The 27,110-nt window shown below is 42.6% G+C and overlaps 1 protein-coding gene across 1 annotated transcript; it reads right to left on the bottom strand.

Annotated features, from left to right (window-relative positions):
- Positions 1-6,672: 6,672 nt before the first annotated feature.
- On the bottom strand, positions 6,673-16,217 carry RAG1 (recombination activating 1; the record flags this gene model as incomplete). Its single annotated transcript, XM_080690633.1, has 3 exons — positions 6,673-9,818; positions 15,323-15,380; positions 16,071-16,217. The coding sequence occupies 3 exons, from the start codon at positions 16,215-16,217 to the stop codon at positions 6,673-6,675; spliced, it is 3,351 nt and encodes a 1,116-aa protein (XP_080546759.1).
- Between the last annotated feature and the right edge of the window lie 10,893 nt (positions 16,218-27,110).

Raw genomic sequence — 27,110 nt, 5'->3', positions numbered from 1 at the left:
TGGCGTATGCTTATAATCCCCGCCCTTGGGAGGCGGAGACAGGAGGATCCCGCAGGTTTGAAGCCAGCCTCTCTGGTTTAAGAGACCCTGTTTCCAAATAAAAAAGTATAAAAATGGGTCTGGGAGTGTAACCCGGAGGTAGAAGGGTTTCCAGGAACCCCAGTATCACCAAGAAAGGAAGGAAGGAAGGAAGGAAGGAAGAAAGAAAGAAAGAAAGAAAGAAAGAAAGAAAGAAAGAAAGAAAGAAAGAAAGAAACACATAAGTCTTGCTGGGTGTGGTGGCGTATGTTTGTAATCCCCGAGCTTGGGAGGCAGAGACAGGAGGATCACGCCGGTTCAAAGCCAGCTTCACTGGCTTAAGAAACCCTGTTTCCAAACTAAAAATACAAAATAGGTCTGGGAGTGTAGCCCAGAGAAGGGTTTCCAGGAACCCCAGTACCACCAAAAATAATAATAATAATAATACACAAGTCTTGACCTCCAAGTAAGTCGGGATGTGTTTTTACAAGGCAGAAAAATAGTATACTTATAAGGAGAAAAAATGAAGATTTTCTAAAGGCCAGAAGGGAGAAAAAGAAAATTTCCACGAGAAAGACAGAAAAGACATTGGGAAAGAAATGCTGAGTTCCTGAAAGACGAGGCTGTCGCAGGCTGCAGAACCTCCCTTCATCTCTTCCTGGCTCGGGTTGGACACTGCCGTTGGAGGCAGTGAGGCTTATGAACTTCTAGGCAACATATCATTGAAGTAAAAGAAATGCTTAAAATCATTACCACATCATTTACATGAGTGTGCATAACCCCTCCCAGACTTGGAAGAAATCCCTTGCACTTAAGACCTTCCCACAGCACTCCACTTGTGCCCCACTCCCAGGGGTGCAGACTGCTATGCGCCCACCCCCAATTCTTCAATGGCTTCCCCTACACCTAGAAGAAGCTTATCCGGTCCTGCATGACAAGGCTCTGCCCAGTTCTTTAGTCATGCATCTCTGCCCTCTGTCTACTCCTGCTCACAGATCTGCCTTACATTCCTAAACACTTCTGATTTCCTGGTGGGCTCTGCTGGCTCCAGGTGGATCACCCCAGGTGACTCACCTAACCTCATCCCACTCCTTCTCTGTCTCCACTTAAATGGTCCCTCCTCCCGGGTGCTTTCTTGGACTCCCCTGTTTACATTTTATTGGGCTTCACATTGCACCTTTGTGTGTGTGTGTGTGTGTGTGTGTGTGTGTGTGTGTGTTACTGAGGATGGAACCCAGAGGCATTCTACCTCCAAGCTACACCTCCAGCCCTGTATTTTGAAACAGGGTCTCACTGAGTTGCAAAGGGCATCACTAAGTAGTAGCTGAGGCTGTCTGAGAACCTCAGTCCTCCTGTCTCAGCCTCCCAAATGCTGGGATTACAAGTGTGCACCACCACGCCCGGCTCCACACTGTACCGCTTTTACTCTGACTGCATCGCTTGCCTTCTCTTCATGGCACCGACTGAAGTGGGTCGCCAAGGACTCATTAGCCTTATTGCTGATCTGATGTCCGGCTTACCATGGCTCTTTGTGAGCCCAGCTGCCTGTGCTGGCCACCACTGTACCTCCAATGGCCTCCCTTTGAAGCCCACACCGCCTGCTCAGAGAGGGCCTCCTGTAAATATCTGCTTGCAATAGAGGCTGAAGTAGTAAGAAAAGGTGGGAGGGATGCAGACCTTAGTTAAAGCTTAAAAGGTAAGGAGATGCCACATTCTTAAAGGCAGGTGTAATATTCAAATGTACAAAAAGCCGGGTCCCAAAGGTCCCCAGCTCTACCACGAGTTGACTTGTTACTTGTTAAATTGTGGAGTGATCCTGGCTTCTTGGAGTTTGGGGTGGGGAAGTATGGGGGCACTGGGTCTTGAGTCACAGGCTATTTACCAATGAGTACAGACATATTTCAATTTGTGTGTGTGTGTGTGTGTGTGTGTGTGTGTGTGTGTGTGTGTGGTACTGGAGATGGAACCCAGGGGCATTCTACCTCCAAGCAACACCCCCAGCCCGATTTTGTATTCTTTATTTTGAAACAGGGTCTCATTGATTTGCAAAGGGCCTCACGAAGTAGTAGCCGAGCCTGCCCACGAACCCGTGATCCTCCTGTCTCAGCCTCCCAAATGCTGGGATTACAAGCGTGCACCACCACGCCCTGATCATATGTCAATATTTTTAAGAGTGAGATTGAAAGGGAGCATGGAAGCCTCTAGAAAAGTGCTTACCACACTGGAAAAAAAAAAAAGCTAGTAAATGATAGCTACTGTTGTTGTTATTGCTGCTGTTGTTGCTGCATTGTTGTTGCTGCTGTGTTGTTGCTGTTGTTGTTGTTGTTGTTAAACACAAAAGAACCTGGTTCTAGTCAGTTTTGCCCCATCATCTGAGGGGCCCTGGATAAGTCAATAACCAAAAATTTTGACCAAAGTTTTAGATTTCATTTTATTTTGTTTTGTTCTGTGATACTGGGAATTGAACCCAGAAACATTCTACCTCCAAGCTAGACCCACAACCCTTTTTTATTTTTATGCTTTTATTGGTGCGTTGTAATTATAGGCCATACCGAGGCAGACAGTTATAGAAATGCAATGCACACAACACTGCTGCATTTCCCTCCACATCCCGCTCTTTCCTCCCTTTCCCTTACCAGTCTCACTGAGATTGGTAAATATAGTTTCATATATGTGCATATTTTTGTTTGAAACAGGGTCTGACTAGGTTACTAAAAGCCTCGCTACATTGCTGTGGCTATCCTTGAAACTGCAATCCTCCCAAGTACTGGGATTACAGGCCTGTGCTACCTCTCCAGGCCTGACTACAGTTTTGAGCACATACGAATTTCCTGGAAAAGTATATATTTTTTTTATCAAACTCTCAAAGGAGTTTAAAAATAATAAAGCAGAAGGTCTACTACTTACCTTAAGGATCCAGAGACAAATTGTCTCATCCTACAGTAGGATAAATTATACCTTTTATTACTATGCTATTTTATTTCAAAAAATTATCAAATTTATTTTCTATATCCCTCAAGGATAAATTTGCTGATTTTTAAGTGCTAAACTCGATGGCATTGAAATGTAATAATATAATAATACTGTAAATCACAATACCCACTCTTTTCAAAACTTTAGCTTTTATTTCAAATGTTTAAACACAAAATTGTTACCAGTAAAAATAATATTAATAACTGTAAATATTAAAATATAAAAATACACATTGAAACTCATTTTTTTTTGGTGGTACTGGCGTGGAACCCAGGGGCTTTCTACCTCTGGGCTATACTCCCAGACCTATTTTATACTCTATTTGGAAACAGGGTCTCACTAAGTTACAGAGAGCCTCATTCAGTAGCTGAGGCTGGCTTCGAACCTGTGCGATCCTCCTGTCTCAGCCTCCCAGGCATGGGGATTACAAGCGTGTGCCACCACGACCAGCAAAACTCATATTTTTTTAATTTGAAAATATTTAACATGGGAACATAGGTCCTCTGCATCAAGTAAATCAACTGCATTCTGGCACCTGTACTTTCACTAAAGGAGAAATCAGAAAGCTTATGGAAGCTCTTAAATAAAACATATGAATATTTGTAAGAAAAATAAAGTAAAACGCAATTCCACAAAAAGAAAAATCTCACCAAAAAATTCATTGTGAGGCATATTTATGCAGACTGTTCAATGGGAGAAAAGCAAAATGGGCACAAAGTATCTACACTAACTTAAAATTCTTAACAAGCAAAACATAGGTGATTTGTCATATAATTCTGAAGACACACACATCTGCAATAAAAAGATGCTTGCATCCACATTATAACTTATTCCCCCAACCACCACAAGTACCTACAACAAATCCTCTGCCTCTTAGCTGTATGGAATTTGAATTCTGGTCAATGTAATATAAAATGCACATTCTCGACCAAAACTACCTTTATCTTCATCTCTATTTTGTGAAGACAAATTGAGTAAAAACTAATTTCCAGTTCACCTGGAAGAAACAGATATCTCTCCTTCCTGCTCTGGAGTCCAGGTGCATGTTTATTAGTCCCAAAGCACTTCTTAACCTCACACCAACCGTTCATCAGTTTTCATTAGCCCTGATCTCCGCTCCCTGCAGCACAGATCAGTGGGTTGGTGGGACAACTTGTAAAAGCAGGTTTCCAGGGAGAAAAACGTATTGCACTTCAGAAGCCTCGGTCTATACTTCAAAGAAAGAAAGAAAGTGTTCCATTCAGTGTGGTGGATTCCCCTGGAGTACGTGACTCCATTTGCAGTGAGTATTGTTAAAAATAAAACTTGAGTATAAAACCAGGTCTAGGATACTGTGACCTCCACAATGAAGGCAAAAAAAAAAAAAAAAAAAAAAAAAAATCACCATGGGCAGCATTTCTCCATATTGAAATTTCTGAAGCCAGATGTTCCTGGGGTTTATCAGAAGGTGATCTGATTAAGGGATTGTTGAGAAGGTTGTGCTATAAATCATGCTTGTAGCTGCATGTTTTTGAAATTGTAGATGCTAGAAAAGGGGGGTTTAATATTGGAAAGTATTTATAGTGCCACCAATTGAGTCACCGAATGGAAAAGAAGGAAAAATATACAAGCCAGTACCATTATGCTTCGGGGAGCAGGATGATTATGTGAATTTGCCTGTTTAGAAGTGCAGACATGCTGGAAGGATTAGACAGAATGAAAGGAAGGGGTGGCTTAGAAGCCCATTCGTTTCCAAAATGAAAACGAGTTATTTTTTTAAAGTAATAGTAAAATATGTATGTGTTTTGACAACAAAATTATGAACCTTAGATAGCCTATAAAAAGCAAGAAAAACTGTTGTATTTTTTAATGAAAAATACTGAGTTCAGTCCCCGCAAAAGCACCAAATGCATACCATTTAGGATAATGTCACTGATGCGTGTTTGACAACTAAATTACAAAGCTCTTTGATATACTGTGTATGAAGAGTGGCAATTATGGCCAATAAAATCAAAGAAAGAAAAAACTAATTAACATTAACATGTCATTATGACTCACTAGTATATAAAATCCCATGCCTGCTCTAAATTGCTAGCAACTGGCAAATCCCAACTTCCTAAGGATGCAGACAATAGTTTACAAATAACTGGAGCCACCAGAGCTTTTGTGGCCTCTTTAGAGGTTTAGCCTTGCTTTCTTATCAAAAAGCTCAAAAAATACAAGTGATTTAAGAACTTACCCAACCCTGCCCCCAAGAGATATCATCTCAAGGTTATAAACTCTATGATTCGCTATAGATCCTAAATCACTTCTGATACTGTTTTCAAACAGAGTTACTAAGTTTGAGGTATAAAGAACATGAAATTTGGAGATAAAAGGCCTGGGTTCAACTCCAAATCAAGTATTTATTGTCCCTGTAACTCTGAGCAAATCATTTGGCCTTCTGTCAAGTAGGGATAACCACAATACCCACCCCCAGGAAGCTGTCATGAGGCAAAATAAGGCAAAGGGAGTGTGGAAAATCCTGAGTGGTGAAAAATTAAAAATAAACAATATATAAATGTTAACACTTCCACTATATTATGTGTAGCCTCCATCTAAATTTAACAAGTACAGCATTATCTTGCTACTAAAATCTGAATACACTGAAAGTAAACTGATCATAATAGAAAGAAGAACATTTCTGCAGAGGGGAGGACTCTATGAAACCTGGATTTGATCAAATTGACCCAAGTTTCATATAGAGAAAATATGGAGGATATTTTCAGGAAGAACGTTAAGTCTGTATTTAGACAGTGACAAAAATCTGCATTTTTAAAAGTCTCTGTGACCTTGAGATTGTATGAAAAATCATTTTAGAGACTCTAAATTACATGAAATTAAAAAGTAAAAATGAACAAAGTATACATGTATTATCCAAAGATTTAACAGTTATCTCCAGCTAACAGGTATATTCTCTAACCTCCTTATTGAAAAATTCATGACAGTAGATAACCTCCTAAACTCTGAAGGTGAAAACAGAGATATGATTTGAACCTACAAAAAGTCCTTATTTTCCAAAACTTTTCTTGATGTGAGTTATTTCTGCATACATGGACCAAAAGAGAAAAGGCGTTGCAAGAACTTTACGAAGGTCATCATGATGGACAAATGGAAGTTATTGTTAGAGAAATCTGAAAAGCTCTTTTCAATCTTACAGAATAATTTAAGATATTTGAAATTTATAAAATAAAGAAACCAAGAATATAAAATAGAAAAAAAGCTTATCCTATCTCAATACAAAATATAATAAAATCAAGGGCAAGATAAAAGCACTCCGCAAGACAAATTCCTTTGCTAGCCTCCCTGGCTGTTCTTTGACAAGCCTGGCTTTGATTTTTATGACACTCAGTTGCACACACACACACACACACACATATCTTTATTCATCTCTGGTCCCCTGCCATTTCTCCTGTTCTGAGTTATTGACCTTTCAAATAACTGATTTCTCCTGTTGCTTTTCTGAACTCCTGAAATGGCGCAGACAATCAGCTCATCAGTTACCCATTTCTGACATGGTTACAGCCTCGGTGGCCTCTCACTCCAACCTCCCACCTCTCACGTGGTGAAGCCCTGCACACCGCAGTGAAGGGTGCTAGGAGAAGACCCAATTGCAACCCAGAGGAAAACTCATCGTAAACACCAACTCATACGTGGTTGCCCTTAAAACTCCATTGAATCTTGGCTTTCCAGAGAGGCTTCTATGCCTAATGGGTCACCTGGGGTTGCCTTAGAGCTCACAGTAAACCCTGAGTTTTTTAATGCATTATGAGCATTCATAAACTTCTGGAGGTATTTGGACGTATACAACCAGTGATGTTTCAGGACATCCTCCATCTCATAGCACTTGGACTGCCTGGCATTCATTTTTCGGAAGCGCCTGAACAATTTGTTACCAGATTCATTCCCCTCGCTTGCCCAGGCCCCAATAGAACCATCCCTCTCAATAATTTCAGGGACATGTGCCAAAGTTTTGTGAAAATAGTTGGTGATTTTGCCCTCATATCTATACTTAAACTTGGTAGAGAGGAGCTCAGCAAAACGCTGTGAGTTGAAACTGTACTGGCAGAGGGACTCTGGACACTCTTTAGCCGGGCAGGATGAGCGCCACACAGGTTTCATCTTCAGGTAAAGGTCCATCAGCTCCCTGAGAGCTTTGTGCCTCTCTTCGGAAGGAATTAATTCACAGACTGCCTCGACGGTCTCTTTAGTCATAAGCTTCCTGGCGAAGTTGCCATTCATCCTCATGATGGGCTTCAAGTTCATCTTCTTCCGGAGATGCTTGTCCAGGGTGGCCTGCCATCTTTTTCTTTCCTCTTTGGAGGCATTAGGGTGTTTATACACCTCTCCTATCTCAAGCTGAAAAATCTTGTAGAACTCAGCCGCATTGCCAATGTCACAGTGGAGTGCATCTATGGAAGGGACTGTCTCGATGAAAGGTTTGGCAGAGACACCCTTCACACGATCCCGCAGTTCCTCCACTGACTCGTGGTAGGGGTTGGAACGCCAGACCTCGTAGCGCTCCAGGTTCTCTGCATGGCTTCTGGTTATGGAGTGGAAGACGAGGTTTTGAGAGGCTTCTAGGCGGGTGGCATCGCACAGGGTACAAATGTACACTGAGCCAGAAGCCTCGAGGCCCTCCACTTCCCGGACAAGTTTTTCATCATATCCAGTTCCCCTGAAGATGAACTTGAACATCCTGAGGATGCCTCCCATCTCAAGCATTAACTCACTACTCTTCATGGCCTCTCTCTCAGCAATGAGAGGGCTCAGGATGGCAGTCAAGGTCTCGTGGTCAGACTCATCTGCCAGCATTAGGCACAGCGGCTTGCAGCACAGTTCAGAGTTGGGCTTGGCTTCCTCAAACACTTTAATGTTCTGTGATCCACAGGCTATGGTAATTTTCATGACTGTGAAGGAAAAACGAACTGCCTTTTCTGGAACAGCTGGCCCGCTCCCGTGCTTCTCACTCACGTCTCCCATCCCATCACAAGACTCCTTCACCACGACAGTGAAGGGACCAGGCAGGTAGTCGTCAAGGTCTTGGGATCTCATGCCTTCCAGGATGTCTTCTTCCATGTCCATCAAAGCAGACACTAACGCCGCATCATAGCGGAACCGCTTTGCAATGGTGTCCACTGGATAATCGTCCACAGAGGAGGAAAGTCCAGACAGCCCATCGATAATGCCGACGCCGGTGCTGGAGGACACATTCTTAAGCGGCGGCTGCCATTCAAAGGGGTAGTAGCCTGGCAGAAGGACCTTCTCGGCATTCCGAAGGGCATGCAAAGGCTGAAAGATCTGCCTCCCTGTGATGGCTTTCACGGTTCTGTACATCTTGTGGTACTGGCTGCAACTGAGGAAGGTATTGACACGGATGGCCAAGCAGACAGCTGGCTGCAGGTCGGAGCCCCGTCCCTGCATGAGGGCCTCCAGCTCGTCGGCTTGCCGGTGCTCATTCCTGGCCCTCAGTGCCAGCAGGAACAAAGTCAGGCACACGGACTTCACGTCTCCACCTTCCTCTTTGTCAGCAAAAGCCTTGACCTGTAGCTTGAGCTCCCTTAGCCGGTGCTTCTGAGCTCTCCTGGTGAGTGAGAGAAGATGCTGGCGGGGCCGGCCCCCTTTATTAATATGCACCAAAGTCTCTTTTGTTTCCTTGTGGCTTGAGACATGGTGGTTGTATTTTTCCAGGCTGACCTCTTCATTGCATTCTTTTGCCGGACATTTCACCAACAGGGAATTTAAGATGCTCAGAAAGGACTTGACTGGAGTCTCCAGGTCTGTTGGAAAGCATGGGTATCGGCAAGAGGGGCAGTAGCTGCCCATGACTTTGAGGCATCTGAGAATGCAGATCCTGCAAAATACATGCTTACAGCTGGTCTCCACAGGATCAGCCAGAATGTGCTTGCAAATCTGGCAGGAGATAGATTTTACAAAATGTGCCGGGAAGTCCACAGCCAGGAGCTTGGTACTGAGATGGATCATGCTGCAGTTGGTGATCTTCTCCATGACTTCCTTACTGCTGATCCTTGCCTGAACTCTTCTCTTGCGCTGACGGGCCTGTCTTGATCGGTCAAGCACCGTTTTGAGTTTTCTGCTGAGCTGCACATCGGATGGATGTCTCTTCCTCTTGAGGCCTCGACGGGCAGCGTGGCAGATGTCACAGGATGGCGTGTGTGGATGCCACTCTATGACTGCGTTCCTTGGGAAGTAAGCCTCACACGGGACACCGCTAAACTTCCTGTACATGATGCTCCAGCAGTTTCTGCAGAACTCGGTGGGGTGGATAGAGTCAACATCTGCCCTCACGTCAATCCGGAAAACCCTGGCAATGAGGTCTGGCCAGGAAGTGGCTCTCTTTTCCTTCTTCCGTAAAAGGCCTTGGGTTTTAGCATCCACAGGCCCATGGACTGGGTACCTCCTGTTGTGCTCATCCATTTTTAAAAAACTCCCACAGATACGGCAGAAGCGTCGAAGGTTGGCTTGGTGGATGGCTTTCTCCCTTGCTTTTCCATCACCACAGGATTTCTTTGAAAACTTAGGATGGACTCTCACTGCTGGTTGAATCGGGACTGGCTTCTGACCACCAGGCTTGTCCAGGACTGCTGGAGACTGCTCAAGAGAGGGCTTCTCCTCAGAGGAGTCCTTCTTTTCCGTTTGAGCTTCTTCAGGCGCCTTTTCAAAGGATCTCACCCTGAACAGCTTGAATTTCCACTCCGAAAACTTACGGTGTGGGTGTTGAATTTCATCAGGAGCAGAACTGAGTCCCAGGGTGGGTGGCAAGGAGACAGCCATGCTGGCGGAAGTGCCTGGGGACAGTGAAAACAATTCAGGTTAGGAAAAATGTCCATGTTTCACTGATGTGTCTTGGAAGTGAAAAAAAATCAATACATTCAAGTATTCATTCATTCTTTCTTTCTGCTCTCGTGTTCTCTCTCTCTCTCTCTCTCTCTCTCTCTCTCTCTCTGCAGTCCTTGTACTGAACACAGAGGCATTTTATCTCTGAGCTACACCCTCAGCTCTATTTCTTATACTTTTATTTTTGAAACAAGGTCTCACGAAGTTGCAGAGGGCCTTACTAAGTAGCTGAGACTGCCCACGAACATGCGAACATGCGATCCTCCTGTTTTGCCTCCCACATACTGGGATTACAAGCATGCACCACCATGCCTAACCCAAATTTTTTTTATTACATGTCCTATTTTTATATATTATGTTAGATGCTGATCATAGAGCAAAGAATCATTCCCTGTTCTCAAAGTACATAAGGACATTTATACTGTGTGTATGTGAGTGTGTTCGTGTTTTTGTGTGTGTGTGTGTGTGTGTGTGTGTGTGTGTATGGTTTTAAATGCTGTATATATGTCTATTTTAATTTCTTTTTTGCAAAAACCTGAAGGTCTTTGACAATAAAATCTTTGAGTGATTCATCTTTGCCTTCCAAAAGTTCCTAGTAAACATTCGGTGTTCAATAGTTATGTGTCAGTGAATGCAAAGATAAACTGGCTACTAATACCCAAGAAAAGCAATATTTTCCACATTGTATTAACCTCATTGCACTAGCTGGACAATATATTTCTAGCTTTTTAAAGCAGTCTTCTGGGAGATTGGTTGTTTATTTCTTCCAAAAGGGTCATAAAGGGATGATAAAACTACAAACCCAAAGCAACTAATTACTCACTACTTGAAAGGATGAAGTGAATTTTAAGCTTTATGGATGCAAACTAATAATAAGTATCATGGATATTAATTATGCTTACAATTTTAATTAGTGAGTGTTTCTGTAAATTATAAGGCTGCATGTATATTAGAAACAAAAACCACAGAGTTCTTTAAACCTGCAACAAACCATAGCGTCCACATACTAAGATGCTGAAGGACTTTTAAGATGAAAAATTCAAGTAATTTCAGCTAAAACCCACACAGGTCATCCCAAAAGTTTTTGCTGGTCAATGGTCATTAGCACTACAGTTTGTAATAAGGAGAAATGGGAGGAATGTTTTTCTTCTCATGAACAAATTACATATGCCAGGAAATCCTACCAATCTGGGTTGTTATATAGGCATCAGAAGGGATATATTAAAAAGTCTAACAATGCCATCGAAGTATTCTCTAGGCCAAAGTAGACTAGTCTCCAAATCCAACCAACCTTCCTTCCTTCCTTCCTTCTTCCCTTCCTCTTTCTTCCTTTTTCCTTCCTTCCTTTTGTACCAGGGATTAAATCTCAGGCTTTGCACATGCTAGGCAAGTGCACTATCATTATGCTACATCTCCATCCCTTTTGATTTTATTTTGAGACAAGGTCTCACTAAGTTTCCCAGGATGACCCTTAAACTTGTGATTCTCCTGTGTCAGCCTCTTGAGTAGCTTGGATTACAGGTGCATGTCAACATGCCTAGCATTTTCCCCAAATTCTTTAGTACACGATTGGAAATACAGCAACTATATTTTTGACATCCCATTCATATCTCTCAAATTTGCCTGGGTTAACACTTTACCAATTTTATCAAGCAACATATGCGTTTCCCTTAATTAACTAGCCAAACTGTTGAGATTGAGAGGGAGGTACTAGGGATTGAACCTCAGAGCTACTCCCCCAGCCCTCTTTAGTTTTTACTTTAAAACAGGATCTTACTAGGTTGCTGAAAGCTTAGCTAATTTTCTGAGGTTGGCCTCAAACCTGCAATCCTCCTCCAAGTACTGGGATTACAGGCATGCTCCACCATGCCCAGTTTGTGGAGATATTTTTTATAGTCGTGTAGTCACAGAGACAAATCCTCAGATAAGTACACTTTGAGCAGCGATGGGACTTGGGGGACTACAAAAAAATGACAGTGGCCAAGACTAATCCTGATCCTGCCACCCAAGTTCCTTTATAAGTTTTCCCTTTAAACTACCAAGGCTTTTCCACCCTACATGCATTTGCATTGGATGTTGACCATTTTCATAAAAATTAAAGCCAAATTCCTAAGACTTGGCCAAGAGAAATCCTGTTAGGTTGCTCGTCATGCAGAGATATGCGAGAGTTAAACAATTTCAAACCATTTCAAAGTTCTCAGTGACCTCTAAGGTATTTCAAGTGAACCATAAACACCTCAAAGTTGTTTATAGTTAATTAAGTTCCTTATTCTTCTAAGATAAGTTAGGCCATTCCCTGCCTTCACTTTCTGTGACTGACTAATCTTACTTCACATAATGTTCTCAGGTCCTCCCATTTTCTTGCAAATGTCATAATTTTGTTCTTCTTTATTGCTGAGTAGAATTCCATTGTATGGGTATCCCATAATTTTGTAATCTATTCATCTGTTGATGGGCACCTAGATTGTCTCCATAATTTGGCTATTGTGAATTGTGCTGCCATGAACGTGGGTATGCATATATTTATTACTGCAATTCTCTGGTTTCAACTCCTTTGGAAAGCTACCCAGGATCAGTATAGCCAGATGATATAATCGATCCAGTCCCAGTTTTCTGAGGAATCTCCACACTGATCTCCATAGGGGTTGAACTAATTTGTAATCCCACCAACAGTAGATCCCATAATCTTTTCTTCGTTATTTCTTTTGAAATTTCCCCCATAAAAATTTAAGACCTGGATAAGTTACAAATCTGAGCATGATACTTATCTTTCTTTTCTGTTAAACATGCTAAAAAAGGATTCAAATATGAACCTGTAGACAGTAAGAAGTTAGAATGGTGCAGGATTTATCTTGTACTAATGTCTTAACATTCAGAAACCTTGCAAACAGTTGCTCTCCTCTCTTGTTTAAAAAAAAAAAAAAAGTCTCTGCAGGAGACCAACCCCAGGATCAAAAAGGCTGAGATTATGGTGCCCAGCTCTGTTTCCATCAGGCCCCATCTGTCTCAACATTGCCAGTCGTCTTTTACCACCGCTGCAGGAGTCCCTCCCTCCACAGGGCAGGGACTTATGTTGACAAGCCAATATGAGGTGATTTGAACTAGGCAAAAGCTGTAGTTTGCAGAAGTGCCATCATTAGTTACATTAGGAAGCTGGACCACAACAGCAGAACCATTTCCACCCTGGTCCCTGACCCCATACCACACACATCTACTACCTGGCTCCCTATCTTCCCTCTTAACTTCTTCAATGCCATCTGTACAATTTTCAAGTACCTATTATACTTGAGTGTGATTTCTTATTGTCACACCTGTCCCACTCATGTGTTCATTCACTGCATAAATACTATTATTACTATTTGATATGCATCATATACCAAAATATGGATAGCATCAAAGTTCTTTTTTTTTTTTTTTTTGGTGGTGGTACTGGGGTTCCTGGAAGCCCTTCTACCTCCGGGCTACACTCCCAGACCTATTTTTGCATTTTTATTTGGAAACAGGGTCTCCTAAGCCAGCGAGCAGGGCTAGCTTCGAACCTGCGCGATCCTCCTGTCTCTGCCTCCCAAGCGCGGGGATTACAAGCGTGCGCCACCATGCCCGGCTTGCATCAAAGTTCTTTTGAAAGTCCCAGGCATCCACGAAATAACCTGCAGATTCTTGCCCTTCCTCTAGGCAACTTCTTCCTTGAATCACTTCAGAAAATCACAACACAAGAACATGGCCTCAAAGCAGGGTCTCTACCACGGCAGTACTCGAAATTCATATGAGTCAGAATCACCAGGGAGATTGTTTTTTAAGGCAAGTCATCACATCACAGAGAATCAATTGTCTGGGATGGAACAAAGAAATAGCATTTTTACCTCTTTTTTTCTTTTTTGAAATTGCATTTAAACCAGTGATCCTTCTACGAGTGGCACATGGTTTTCACATCTTGAGAGCACCCATCTTCTACTTAGTCCAGCCAAGATCAGGAACTCTCTTGCAATACTTAGGATGGCACATTTCCTCCTATCCCAGAATTTCTTTGCTCCTGATTATTTTTCTTGCCTGGACCAACACTCTGTCTTCCCAGGAGCCTCACATCTTTCCCTCTGCTGATTCATTGACACTTTCATTCAAGTTCTCCTTAAACCCTTCCTCTGACAATAGCGTTCGGTGATAGTAATTTAGATATATTGCATCTTTCTTATGAGCCCTTAGTTTCTCCTAACTTGGCCTCCTGTGCCTTTTCTATTTTCATACATTAGCAAAAACAAAATTGATGCTCATTCTCTCTCCTCATCGCCTGAAAGAAAGAAATCTCAAGTGCTTCTGATTAGAACCATTAAAATGTAATAAATATTTTGGCTCAAGGCGTGACAAGTACAAGTATTACCTTGCTCCGCAGGCTGCCTGGCCAAGTGCTGGGATGTCTGCAAGTCGGGTGATATTACTGGATACCAAGGAGAAGGCAAAAGTCTCCTCTACTCCCTCCTTGCTCTTTTGTCCCTTGGTGCACACCACTGAGTTATTTATCAGGCTCCACTGTCCTTCCCAGTCCCCCTCCCCTGCCACAAAGGGCTAACCACAAATGATGGCAGCCAATCACAGGCCAGGAGCCCCACTCCAGCTGCCACCTGCTTTTCAGGAAGCTTAGCTGGGGGACCAGAGTGCGTGGTATGTGCTGAAGTGCTAGCTGCCAGTTCACTCCCCAAGAATGTTTGGGTTGGAAATGATCTTGCAGAGAAACTCCACCTTCTGCCTGGGGTCTATAGCTGTGTGCCTCAATTTCTGCATCCATGAGATGGAAATGCTTTGGGGGAAGGGATACTGGGAATTGAACCCAGGTGCATTTTATCTCTGAGCTACAGCTCCTAGACCTTTTTTATTTTTTTATTTTGAAACAGGGTCTTGCTGAGTTGCTGAAGCCCTCACAAAGTGGCTGAGGTTAGTCTCAAATCCAAGATTCTCCTGTATCATTCTGCCAAGTATTGGGATTACAAGTGTGTATCACCACACCAGGCTGGAAATGTTTTGGAGTATATATTTTAAAAGGTCAATGAGGTTAGACAGTGAGAATTATAAGAGAAAATTACTTGAAATAGTAGCTGGCTTTTAGCAAATGCTCATCAACTATTAATAATGCTGGTGAATATTCAGTTGTTGTTATTATTATTATATGGTAGAAAAATAGTCCCAGAATCCTTCTGTTAATTCTTGGTCAAGGAAATCTAATGGGCCTTTAACTAAAATAAGTTTAAAGATAATTGGAGCTTTGAAGACAACAGACCTGGATTTGAATCTTGGCTCGGGCCTTTGATTCATTCCAGAAGCTTTCTGAGGCTCAATTTTGTCATCTGTAACCTAACATTGCTGACGTTATCTTGTATTATTGAGAGCAACAGGCCAGGCTTCCAAGTGCTTAATATAGCACTTAATTCTCAAAGCAATCATATGCACTTGATACTCTTACCGCCAAAGAGCAGCCAGAAGTTCTGAGTAGTAGAGGAATTTTCCCACAGCCGCAGCTGCTAGAGAGTTAAAGGTGGGGCGGGATTGTGAGCTCGGGCTCTTAATTGTTCCACTATAGTGTGAAAAGGGAATAACCAAAGCCACTTCACAGTAACAGCCTTGAGGATGGCTCAAGAATGAATCGGAGGCCGAGCGTGGTGGTGCACGCTTTTAATCCCAGCATTGGGTAGGTGGAGACCGGAGGATCACGGTTCATGGACAGCTACTTAGCGAGGCCCTTCTCAACTCAGTGAGGCCCTGTTTCAAAAATAAAGAATAGCCAGGTGTGGTGGCACACGCTTGTAATCCCCGCGCTTGGGAGGCAGAGACAGGAGGATCACGCGGGTTCGAAGCCAGCCACGCGCGCTGGCTTAGGAGACCCTGTTTCCAAATAAAAATGTAAAAATAGGTCTGGGAGTGTAGCCCGGAGGTAGAAGGGCTTCCAGGAACCCCAGTGCCACCAAAAATAAAGAGAGAAAGAAAGAAAGAAAGAAAGAATAAAAAAATAGAGCTGGGGTGTCTCTCAGAGGTAGAATGACCCTGGGTTCCATCCCCAGTACCAAAAAAATAAAACAATGAATGAATGAATAGGAGGATGCTTAGCACCATCTCTGTTTCAAATCCCTTTTATAACTTTTTATGTTTTTCTCTTTTTTATGGGTGCTTTATAACCATACATCATGATGAAGTTCAGAATGATAAAGACATACATGCTCAAGGCACCCAGCTCCCTCACCCTCCACAGGCACAACAGTGAGATTGGCATTGATAATTTTGTGTATTTCCATCATGGCCATTGAAGTGTTCCCTTCACTGAGTATCCCTCCCCCCGCTTCCCTCCTGTAGGCCCCCTCCATCGCCCCACTAGGGCTTCTCCTCCTTCATCACAAGACCCTTTTTTGTCCTGATTCCTCCCTAGCTTCCACATTTGAGGGATAAAGAACAAAATTATGTCATCTTCAGGAAAATGGATGGAACTTGAGAGTGTTATGCTAAGTGAGATTAATCAGGCACAAAAAGGAAAAGGTCAGATGTTTTCCTTTTAAAATTCTTAGACCAGCTGTATCCTCCCCCCACCCCCAAGGACTTCTGTGTTCAGCTAGTATGTGAGAGATTGTTTTTATTGTTTGATTCTTAGCTCAAACTGTCAAGCAGACAGGTGCAAGAATTTCCTTATTCTGCACTGCCCTCATTAAACACTACTACTCTTTTGTTTGGTTTGGTACTGGGGATTAAGCATTCTACTTGTGAGGCATAACCTCAGCCCTATTTTATTTTATTTTTTTTATTTCAAAACAAGATCTCACAGAGTTGTTGAGGCTGACCTTGAACCCATGATCCTCCTGTCTCAGCCTCTCAAGTACTGCGATTCAGGCACGTGCCACCTCTTATTCTTATATCTTCACTCTTTGCAAATGGACCTGTCCAACCACATCACACAGTCCTTGGGATGGTGTTTCTGCTTGGTAAGTTAAAGATGCGGCAGAAACCAATACAGTACAGTAATACTGGGAGAAAGGGGAAACTAGCCTGTGGTCTCAAGAAACCTCAGTTTATGCCAAAAGGATGGAGCCTTCACCTAAAGTTTACATTTGAGGAGGCACTGTGAGATCAGGCAGAGAGCTGAGAATTTCCTGAAGGTAATGTTCATGCTGGACAAGAACCTCGGAAAGCAGGCATTCTACCCTTGATGTCACCCTCGTTTAGTGGGGTCAGGAAAGAAGAGTCACAATGTGACTTCCAAGGAGGAAGGTGCCCTTCCCACCCATCTTTCCAGTCTCCAAACCCTACATCACCACTGGACTCAGGAGACAAGAAAAGTCCTGCAGTTCATGTTCCACTTGAAGGAAAGAAGAAAGCAATGTTAACTCACAGACCTGGAACAAAGCAAGTCCAAGTTTTCAAAGATCAGGCTTCAGTTCTACATATTCTCTTAGAAATTAGCAAAACTAGCTGGGCGTGGTGGCACACACTTGTAATTCCAGCATTTGGGAGGCTGAGATAGGAGGATCACGGTTCGCGACCAGCCTCAGCTACTTAGTGAGGCCCTTTGCAACTCAGTGAGACCCTCTTTCAAAATAAAGAATAAAAAATAAGACTGGGGGTATGGAGCTCGGAGGTAGAATGCCCCTGGGTTCCATTCCCAGCACCACAAAAAAAAAAAAAAAAGATAAAGAATGAAAAAGAAATTAGCAAAACTAAGGAGACTAAACCATCCTTGTTTGCCCTGTACTTTTCTGGGTTTAGCCCTGAAACCCTAAGTCAAACAGGGTTTGTTGGTCACCATTTCAGCTTCAAACCAGAGTTGGAAAACTTCTCCAAATTCAAATATCCATAAATAAAATCCTTTTCAGGTTGTTTTTTTTTTGGGGGGGGGGGAGTTAGCTGGTCAAATAGACTCATCAAAGAATATGCCCCAGGCCACTGGGATCAGGAACACCAAGATCAGACCAGAAGATTGGAAATGTTCTTTTCTTTTCTTTCTTATACAGTACTAGGGAAGGAACCCAGAGACATTCTACCTCCAAGCCACACTCCCATCCCTATTTCTTTTTTAGTCTTTTATTTTTTGAAACAGGGTCTCACTGAGTTGTGAAGGGCCTCACTAAGTAGCTGAGGCTGTCCGTGAACCACGATCCTCCGGTCTCCACCTCCTGAATGCTGGGATTACAAGCCTGTGTGCCACCACGTCTGGCTAGCTCTTTTCTTTTTTAACCATATTTACCACAGATCTCTGTATGGCTTAATTTTTTAATCAGTCACATATTACTTTCATAAATGGGAAAAACACAAGGTTACAAATAAGATTATTCACGAAGAACTTAAGACAAAAGAAAACACCGGGTACATATGAAGAGAGCCTTACAATTGCTTTGCTTCTGAACATCTGGATTGGTGCACTCCAGATACTTCACAGGTGGTTATCACCAGGATTTTCACATTCATCCCCATTTCACCCAGGGGCCTCTTTCTCTCTCCGTGATGAAAGCACGTCACTATCGCTTGCCCCTTCAGATCAACTAGAAAAACAAGCTGGACCTTGGCCTCCTTGCCTGGGCACTACAATGCCACCCACTCTCAAATCTTTTCCATGCATCAGGCCACACCTGGAGCAATCCTTGGCTATCATCATAAAATAGCAAAATCAGAGATGCCTAGGTTTGTTCCAAGCAAATTAAAAACAAAATAATGCTGACAGCTGTTGGCCATAGCCTGCATTTTGCAGGAGGTAAAGAATGAAAGGGTGAACTGAGACTGGACAATTTGAGGGGAGGCTCCAGCCTTCGGCAAAGCCCTCCAGCCTAGTGATTAGCTTTGGCTAATCCTACAAGTGCAGGCGGGCCCTTGGCTGTCTGGGTCCTCCAGGCACATGTTCCCTGCTGTCCCTACTTTGACCTGCCCCTCCATACCAGCTTCAAACCCTCCTTAGCAAGTTGCCTCCACTTATTCCCTGTGACTCCCCAAGGCTGTTTTAAAAGACCTTTTCAAATTCAATTTCTTTCCAGACAGCAATGAGCTCCAGCTGCTGATATCAATCAAAACCTACCCCTGCAGCCGTGGTCAGAGCGTACAAACACTGCATTTTGCAACCTTATCATAATCCAGCAGATGCTGCTTGCCAACACCGTGATTACACATATAAACATGTATCTAGACATCTCCAACTAGCAACCCTCTTGTCTTCTAGCATCACCAAATTGAAAGTCAGAGGAAGGAGGGGAACTTGAAGGTTATCTGGGGCCATGGATGCATTTTGCAGGTAAGAAACAGTGCCTAAATGAAAAAGCCTCCTTCGATGCCTCAGGAGGGAATTAGTAGCAGAAACATAATTTCGAACGGGGTCCTGGGCATAAGATTCTTTCTACTGCACTGAAAAGCGGACAGCCCTTTCTCCCCAACCCGATGCTATCTTTCCTCGCTTCTCCTGGAAAGGCACTCGCGCGTTGGCAGCAGAGCAGGCCCTTAACAGGTCACTGTCGAATTGGAGCCTTGAGTGATCTTGCAAATGTGTCCCGCCAGGCTGGTGGTGGAGAGACACTATCTTCACTGACGCGTTTCTCCCCCACTTTCCCAGCCTTAAAATTGCTTTCTAATTAACTCAATGTGGATTATCCCAGTTAGTAAATTTTCTAATGCCTTATTAATTACTCTGAACGTCAGCTGCTGCTCATTCTCAGCGCACTTGGGGAGTGCCAGCGCCGCAGAGGGTTCTCCGAAGTTGACAAGGCCGTTTTCTAAACAACTAGCGCCACCGTGTGGGCAGAAAGGTCCACATCCTTGTAAGATCCCAAGAAGCCACAAGGAAGAAAAAACAAGTCTCCAGAAGTTACCCTGCTCATGAGCTGATTAAGAAGACCAAATAAAGTTATACTCATTATCAATCTCACTTGAATGAAGATGGGGTATCAGGGTGAGGTGCGAAAAGGAATACAACAAGAGATGTGTGCAGGTATGAATGTATTACTGTGAATCTCAGCATGGTGTATAATTACATTGCACCAATAAAATTCTTTTTTTTTTATTTGTGGTACTAGGGATAGACCCCAGGGGCATTCTACCTCCGAGCTACACCCCCAGCACGGTTTTTTTTTTCTCTATTGGGGATGGAACCCAGGGGCATTGTACCTCCAAACTACACCCCCAGCCCTATTTTTTAGTCTTTTTAGTTTTTGAAACAGGGTCTTACGAGTTGCCAAGGGTTTAAGTAGCTGAGGCTGTCTGTGAACCGCGATCCTCATGTCTCAGCCTCCCAAGTGCTGGGATTATAAGCCTGTGCCACCATGCCCAGCTAAAGGAATCACGCATTTGCTTTCTTTTCTTCCTTCCTATCCTTATCTCAACCTCTGTCCTCTCTGCTACCCTCTCCACCATCACCTGTTTCTGTAGGAACCCTCCATGATTCCTATAGATTAGGAATCAGCACCAAAAGTTTCAAGGGTCAAAGTAAACAAGCCCAAGCACCCACACCTAGCTCACTCCAGCCTTCCACTGAAGCCAAGGGTCTACCAGGGAACTTCAGCCTCTCTGTCTTGCTACTTCTGACTGTTCCTAGAAAGTGGGTAACAGATGCCTTCTTCTCACTCTTTGGTTCTCAAGCAAGTGAAGATTCAAGGACCATGTCTTCCTGAGGGGGTTTGGGAAACTGGGAAGCAATGCCTAGAATATGAGTCTCTACTAGATAAATTCTCATTTGGAGGCATGTGTTCTATTATGAGCCCGACAACAGAGGACATTTCTTAGCCTCCTCAATCTATTGAGCTGCAGATGTCAAATGACAGAGAGATTGTGGGAATTGGCTCACATCATTTTGAAGGCTGATAAGTCTCACAATCTGCTATTGACAATTTGGAGAAGCAGGAAGAGAGAGATGTGAAGTAGCACAAGCCCCAGGTCCTGACGACCAGGAGTCCCAAAGACCAAGAGAGAAGAGGAGAGACATCACAGCAGCTCAGAGAGAAAATTAGTTCCTCACCCTCTTTTTTGTTCTATTTGTGCCCTAAATATATTTGAGGATGCCCAACTATATTGCTGAGGGTTATCTTCTTTACTGAGTTTATTGACTCAACCTCTTCCAAAAACACCCTCACAGACATATTCAGAAGTAATGTTTTGCGCCAGGCGTGGTGGCGCACAGTTGTAATCCCCGCGCTTGGGAGGCAGAGACAGGAGGATCGTGCAGGTTTGAAGCCAGCCACGTGCGCTGGCTTAGGAGACCCTGTTTCTAAATAAAAAAAATATAAAATAGGTCTGGGAGTGTAGCCCGGAGGAAGAAGGGCTTCCAGGAACCCCAGTACCACCAAAAAAAGAAAAAAAGAAAAAAAAAAGAAGTAATGTTTTGCTGGCTACCTGGGTATCCCTTAGCCCAGTCAAGCTGACACATAAAATTAATCATCAAGTGATTAAGATAAAAAGGAGGACATTCATGTGAGTTCTAGTCCTATCTAACTGGCAACCTTATAAGAAAAGAAACTGTGGACAGAGAGACCAGGGGTTTACCTGTACAGACAGAAGTTGCAGTGAGAAGACGACCTTCTGCACATGAAGAGAAACCTCAGGAGAAGCCAAACCTGCCAACGCCTCCATCTGTGCTTCTGGCTTCTAGATTACAAGAAAATAAATTCCTGTCATTTGAGTCACTGTGTCTGTGACAGTTTGTTATGGCAACCTAAGCTAACTAATACAGTGAGGATCAAGTCTCTCCTTTATCCACCCACCCAAGGAAGAAAGAAGTCAAGTTTGAAAATACTATTTGGGCCCCACTCTTAATGAGCAAGTATGGCTTTCATGGTCATTATCTGTGTGATTTGGGGCTGTAATAGAGGATACTCATTCAACACCCAGGCTTTGGAGCGACATAAACCTTGGCTTAAATTTCAGTCCTACCCCTTGCATCCTCTGTGGCCTTCGGTTTATTTCTTAACCTCTCTGATTTCATTTCTTTGTTTGAAAATGGGACTAACTGTATGCACCTGGCAATGTTCTTGGGCAAATTAAGTGAAGTTGCACAGGTGAGGCGCTTGGCACGCTGTTAAACACAATGTTGCCTGATGAACTCTTGGACCACTTCCAAAACCAGCCTCTTTACAAACTTGTTCACTGTGTTTAATGGCAACTCCCTACTTTGAGGCAAACTTAGTCGACTTTACTGTGTTATTCTCTAAATATTCACATCCAGTGAATCTACAAATTCTAATTTTGCTAAAATTATGTCAGATCATTTTAACTCTGTTCAAAAGCCTCCTGTGATTCTCCATCTAGGTTAGAGTAAAAGCCAAAGGCCTCACAAGAGCCAACAAGGCGCGTTACATTGACTATCTCGTCTATCTCTTCTTCCGCTAGCTGCAGCCACGCCTGCATCCTTGCTAGCCCTAAAAAAATCCAAATGTGGCCAGGCGTGGTGGCACACACTTGTAAGCCCCGCGCTTGGGAGGTGGAGACAAGAGGATCGTGCAGGTTTGAAGTCAGCCTCCCTGGCTAAAAATACCCTGTTTCCAAATTTTAAATATATATATATAATAGGTCTGGGAGTGTAGCCCGGAGGTAGAAGGGTTTCCAGGAACCCCAATACCACAAAGAAAAATCCAAATGTGCTTATCCTTGCTAGTATCTCACCTGAAATACTGCATTAGACATTGCGGTCTTGGTTACGATTCTCCAGAGAAACATAACCACTAGAATATAATAAAATAACCAGGTGTGGTGGTGCACACCTGTAATCATAGTATTTGGAAGGCTGAGACAGGAGGAGGCCAGCAGTCCATAAGTTAGCAAGACCCTGTTTCAAAATAAAACATAAAGCTGAGTGTGGTGTGCACGCTTGTAATTCCAGTACTTGGGAGACTAAGACAGGCAGATCGCAGGTTCACAACCAGCCTCAGCTACTTAGTGAGGCCCTCTGCAACTTGGTGAGACCTTGTTTCAAAATAAAAAATGAAAAGTAGGGCTGGGGCTGTAGCTCAGAGGTAGACTACTCAAGGGTTCAATCCCCAATATTACAAAATAAATAAATAGGGCTGGGGGGTTAGCTCAGAAGTCGAATAGCCCTGAGTTTGATCCCTAACACACACACACACACACACACACACACACACACACACACAGAATAGACATTTTAAGGAATCAGCTCATACAGTTTGGAGGCCTACTTTCTGAAGTCCATAGGAGGATTCAATTGGAATGCCTGGCCAACAATCTGATGCTTGGCAGGCATTTAAAAAATACTAGGCATTACTTAATGATAATGGAGACATACCCTCCCCCTCCCCAAGAAAGTTAGAAGTAAGTTTGTCTCCTGAGAATTATGCTATAAAGTCAGTCCATAACAGATCAGCTCAAAGATATTAAAGGTCAGGCTAACCTGAACTCATAAAGAACAGATATTATAATAAGAATTTATTAAAAGTGAGATGAGCAACCATTATTGTGGGCTGAGCTGTGTTTCCCTCTACAGCATCTTTGCACTGAATTTCTAATTCTCAGTACATCTGAATGCAAGTGTATTTGGAGCGATGGTCCTTTACAGGTGACTAGGTTAAAATGATGTTAAGGTAATCCCTAAGCCAACATAACTAGTATCCTTGAGAGGTGGTTAGAATACAACACAGAGAGAAGGAAGACTGAAGACAAAGAAAAAAGGCAGCGATCTGTATGACAAAGAGGCTTCAGGAGACACCAGCCCTACTTGCCTTTGACCTCAGACTACTAGCCTCCAGAATTGTAAAAAAAAAAAAAAAAAAAAAGAAGTTTCTGTTGTTTAATGCACCTAATCTATGGTGTTTGGGTATGGCAGCTCTACAAAACTACTATAATTATTCATGAAAACTTAGAAAACTAAAATCGAGCCGGGCGTGATGGCACACACCTGTAAATCCCAGTACTTGAGTGGCTGAGACAAGAAGGGTGCAGGTTCAAGGCCACCCTCAGCAAATAAGTGGCTACCTCATCAACTTCATGAGACCTTGTTTCAAAATAAAAAATAAAAAGGCCTGGCAGTGTAGTTCAGAGGTAAACTGTCCCTGGGTTCAATTCCAGTATTAAAACACAAATTAATAAATATGAAAAGGGGCTGGGTATAGCTCAAAGGTAAAATCTTCCTATATTCAATCCCCATACAAAAAAAAAAATCTTAAAATCAGAAACACCTCCGGATATCCACACATCTCAGAAAGAGTCACCAACTTCCAAATGGCCACTTTCCATCACCAAGAAACATATGACTTAAAGAGAAGCTCAAGCTCTCATTGTATGAATTCCTTACACTTCTGGATCATCCAACTAAATCTTTTTGCTTTGGTTGCATTCCCACTAAACAGCATTCTGATTATAATTTGATTTTCTATAAGAGAGTTGATATCAGTCACTTATCCATCTGTTCAATGCTTTTGCCAACTATGAATAGTCTCCTCTCCTCTCCTCTCCTCTCCTCTCTTCGTGACCTAACATCTCTCTCAGTCCCTGACCCTGCCTCTCTCCCTGAGTCCGACCTGGCAACCAGTCTCCTAATCCTGTACACGCAGTGACTGGCCCAGGACGAGTCACGTGACCCAAGCAGGCAGAGTTCTTCTGGAGTAGTTTTAGGAACAATGGAGAGACAGGAACCCACCTAAGATTGTGTTCCCAAAGGGTCTCAGAAGCCTGGAGCTGACAAAGGCCATCCGGTAGCAGTATATGACAACAATCTACAGGAGAATGGAGTTCAATTAGGCAAGAGAAGGGAAGAAAGAGTGGGAAGAAACTGATGACAACATCAAACTCTTGGATCCTACCATGCCCAAAATATGCTCCACCCTCACAAGCATCTCTGTTACAGAAGCCAAGAAATTTCACTTACTGCTTAGTAGAATCTGGTTTTCTAGTCCCTCAAAACCATAGTAAGTGCTGATTGACATAGTCAAAAAGTTTTATCCTGATTAACATGCAAAAATCATTTATTCATCCTGGAAATTTGTTATAGCATCATAAGGAACATCGAACTCCAGTACATTTGGAACTGTAGAGTGGCCCTCAATGCTCTAAATAAGTTCCTTTATTTTCTTAAGGTAGATAAAATTTGGGTTTCTGATTAAAGCAAATATTTGGTCACCTTTTGATCAAGTATACAACTATTACTTGGGGGAAAATATTAATTTTGAAAAGTTTATGGCAGCACTGTTTGTTCTTAGTAGTTGAAAATAAATGTCCATCAACAGAAGGATAGAAGCTGGGGAAAGTACAAATTGGACTAGCTTGTCCGAATAGCCATTTGTCAATAATTGTCAGAGGTACTTATGCACCATATTAGTCTTCTGGGTCTGCCATAACAAAGTACATGGTCTGAATGGCTCAAACAACAATTGATTTTCTCACAGTTTTAGGGCTGAAAGTGCAAGCCCAAGGTGTCAGGAGATTAGTTTTTTTGTGAAACCTCTCTCCCTGGATTGCAGATAGACGTCAGCTTGCTATTCCCTCCTATGGTCTTTTCTTTGTGCACGTCCTCTCCTGGGGTCTCTTTCTCTATTTATAAGGCCACTAATCCTATTGGGTTAACGTTTATGTCTTCTAACATTGTTTAACATGAATTCCCTCTTTCAAGACCCAACCCTCAAACCCAGTTGAAAGAGTGCAATGTACATAATTTAAGGAGACAGTATTCAGCCCATGCCTTTGCCATTTGATCTAGAAATTCCAAATCTACTAGTTTATCTTAAGGATATTCAAATAAAATGCAAACAGGTCAGGTTTGGTAGCCAGTGCCGGTAATCCCAGTACTTGGGAGGCTGAGACAGGAGGGATTACAGGTTTGAGACCAGCCCCAGCAATTTAGCAAGATTCTAAGCAACCTAGAGTCTGTTCCAAAATAAAAAACATAAAACGAAAAGGGATGGGAGCATAGCTTGGAGGCAGAATGTCCCTGGATTCAATCCCCAGTGCCACAAAAAAGCAAATAAAATAATATGGTATAAAAATATTTGTTGAATCTTGGTTTGCAATAAAATATTGAGAACAATTTGTGTTGTTTGGGGATAAACAAATTCCAATCTATTTCTTTTGTTGAATATAATACAGCCATAAAAAAGAAAAAAGAAATTATTTATATGGAACAATCTTTTAGAATTATCATTAGTTGTGGGGGAAGAAAGGCTACAGAACAATGTGTGATATCACTTAGGTGAAAAGGAGGGAAAATGCCTAAATACATGTTTTGTTTGTATATACACCAAACACCTCCAGATGTAACAGTACGACAAAAATCTATATAAAAATGAAGTCTAATTAGGTGGCAATCTAGTGACACTGGCTGCCTTCAGAAAGAAAAGCCAGATGGAGAAAAAATCAGATTTTTCTAGTACCTTTTGCATTTCTAGATCAGCATTAGATCTTGACTTCTTTCAGCCTCTAGAGCAGCATTCCTGGGGTTCCACCACAGTGATCTCCCTCCCATGTCTGCCTCAGTGGTCACATAGTTTTCTTCTATCTGTGCTAAAAATACCTCCTTCTCTGTTAGAAGAACATTGTTATTGCATTTAGGGCCCATCTGGTAAACCCAGGACAATGTCTCCATCACAAAAACCTAAACTTCATTTCATCCACAAAGTCTCTGTCCTATTTTTTAAAAAAATAATGACAGGTCCCAGAGACTAGGGCTTGATATCTCTGGCTTTCATTATTTGGCCTATGACATCTATCCTAAAAGAATATCTAAAGGGAGTTCACTGGTATACTAATTGTGGTAAATGTTTCATACAAATGTAAGATATTATAATTGAAGAAAGTAAGTATGGTCTGTATTGGAATTCTCTGTGCAATATTCTCAATTTCTCTGTAAATTTGAAACCACACTTTTAAGAAGTCTATAAAATTAGAGGACATAAAACATGCAACTACTATATGACCCAGGAATCGTACACAGGGGGTGTTTATCACAGGGAAATGAAAACTGTGTTCTCACAAAAACTAGTACACAAATGTTTAAAGCAGCTTCTAATTAGTCTATTGAAACTCATTACCCAGAAAATAAGTTTAAAAAAAAAACAGGTTTTGATTTGTCCTAGCCTGGGCTTTCTGAATATAGTGTCTGCCATAAATAATAAATTCAGATGAAATTAGGCCACCCCATTTTTAGTAGTGATAAATATCACTAGGGATGGAGAAGGACCTTGGAAAGGAAACTGAGAGACCAAGCAAGAGAGAGATGCTGCTGAGCGTCCGCATAAGGGGACCCTGTGCCCCTGCCCCACTTCTGGGTGGGGCCTTTAACAGGTGATTAGCTT

This window comes from Muscardinus avellanarius (genome assembly GCF_963383645.1).
Source record: "Muscardinus avellanarius genome assembly, chromosome: 1".
Taxonomy (NCBI): domain Eukaryota; kingdom Metazoa; phylum Chordata; class Mammalia; order Rodentia; family Gliridae; genus Muscardinus; species Muscardinus avellanarius.
Note: the sequence above shows the minus strand (reverse complement) of the source record. Positions and strands in the feature narration are given on the sequence as shown.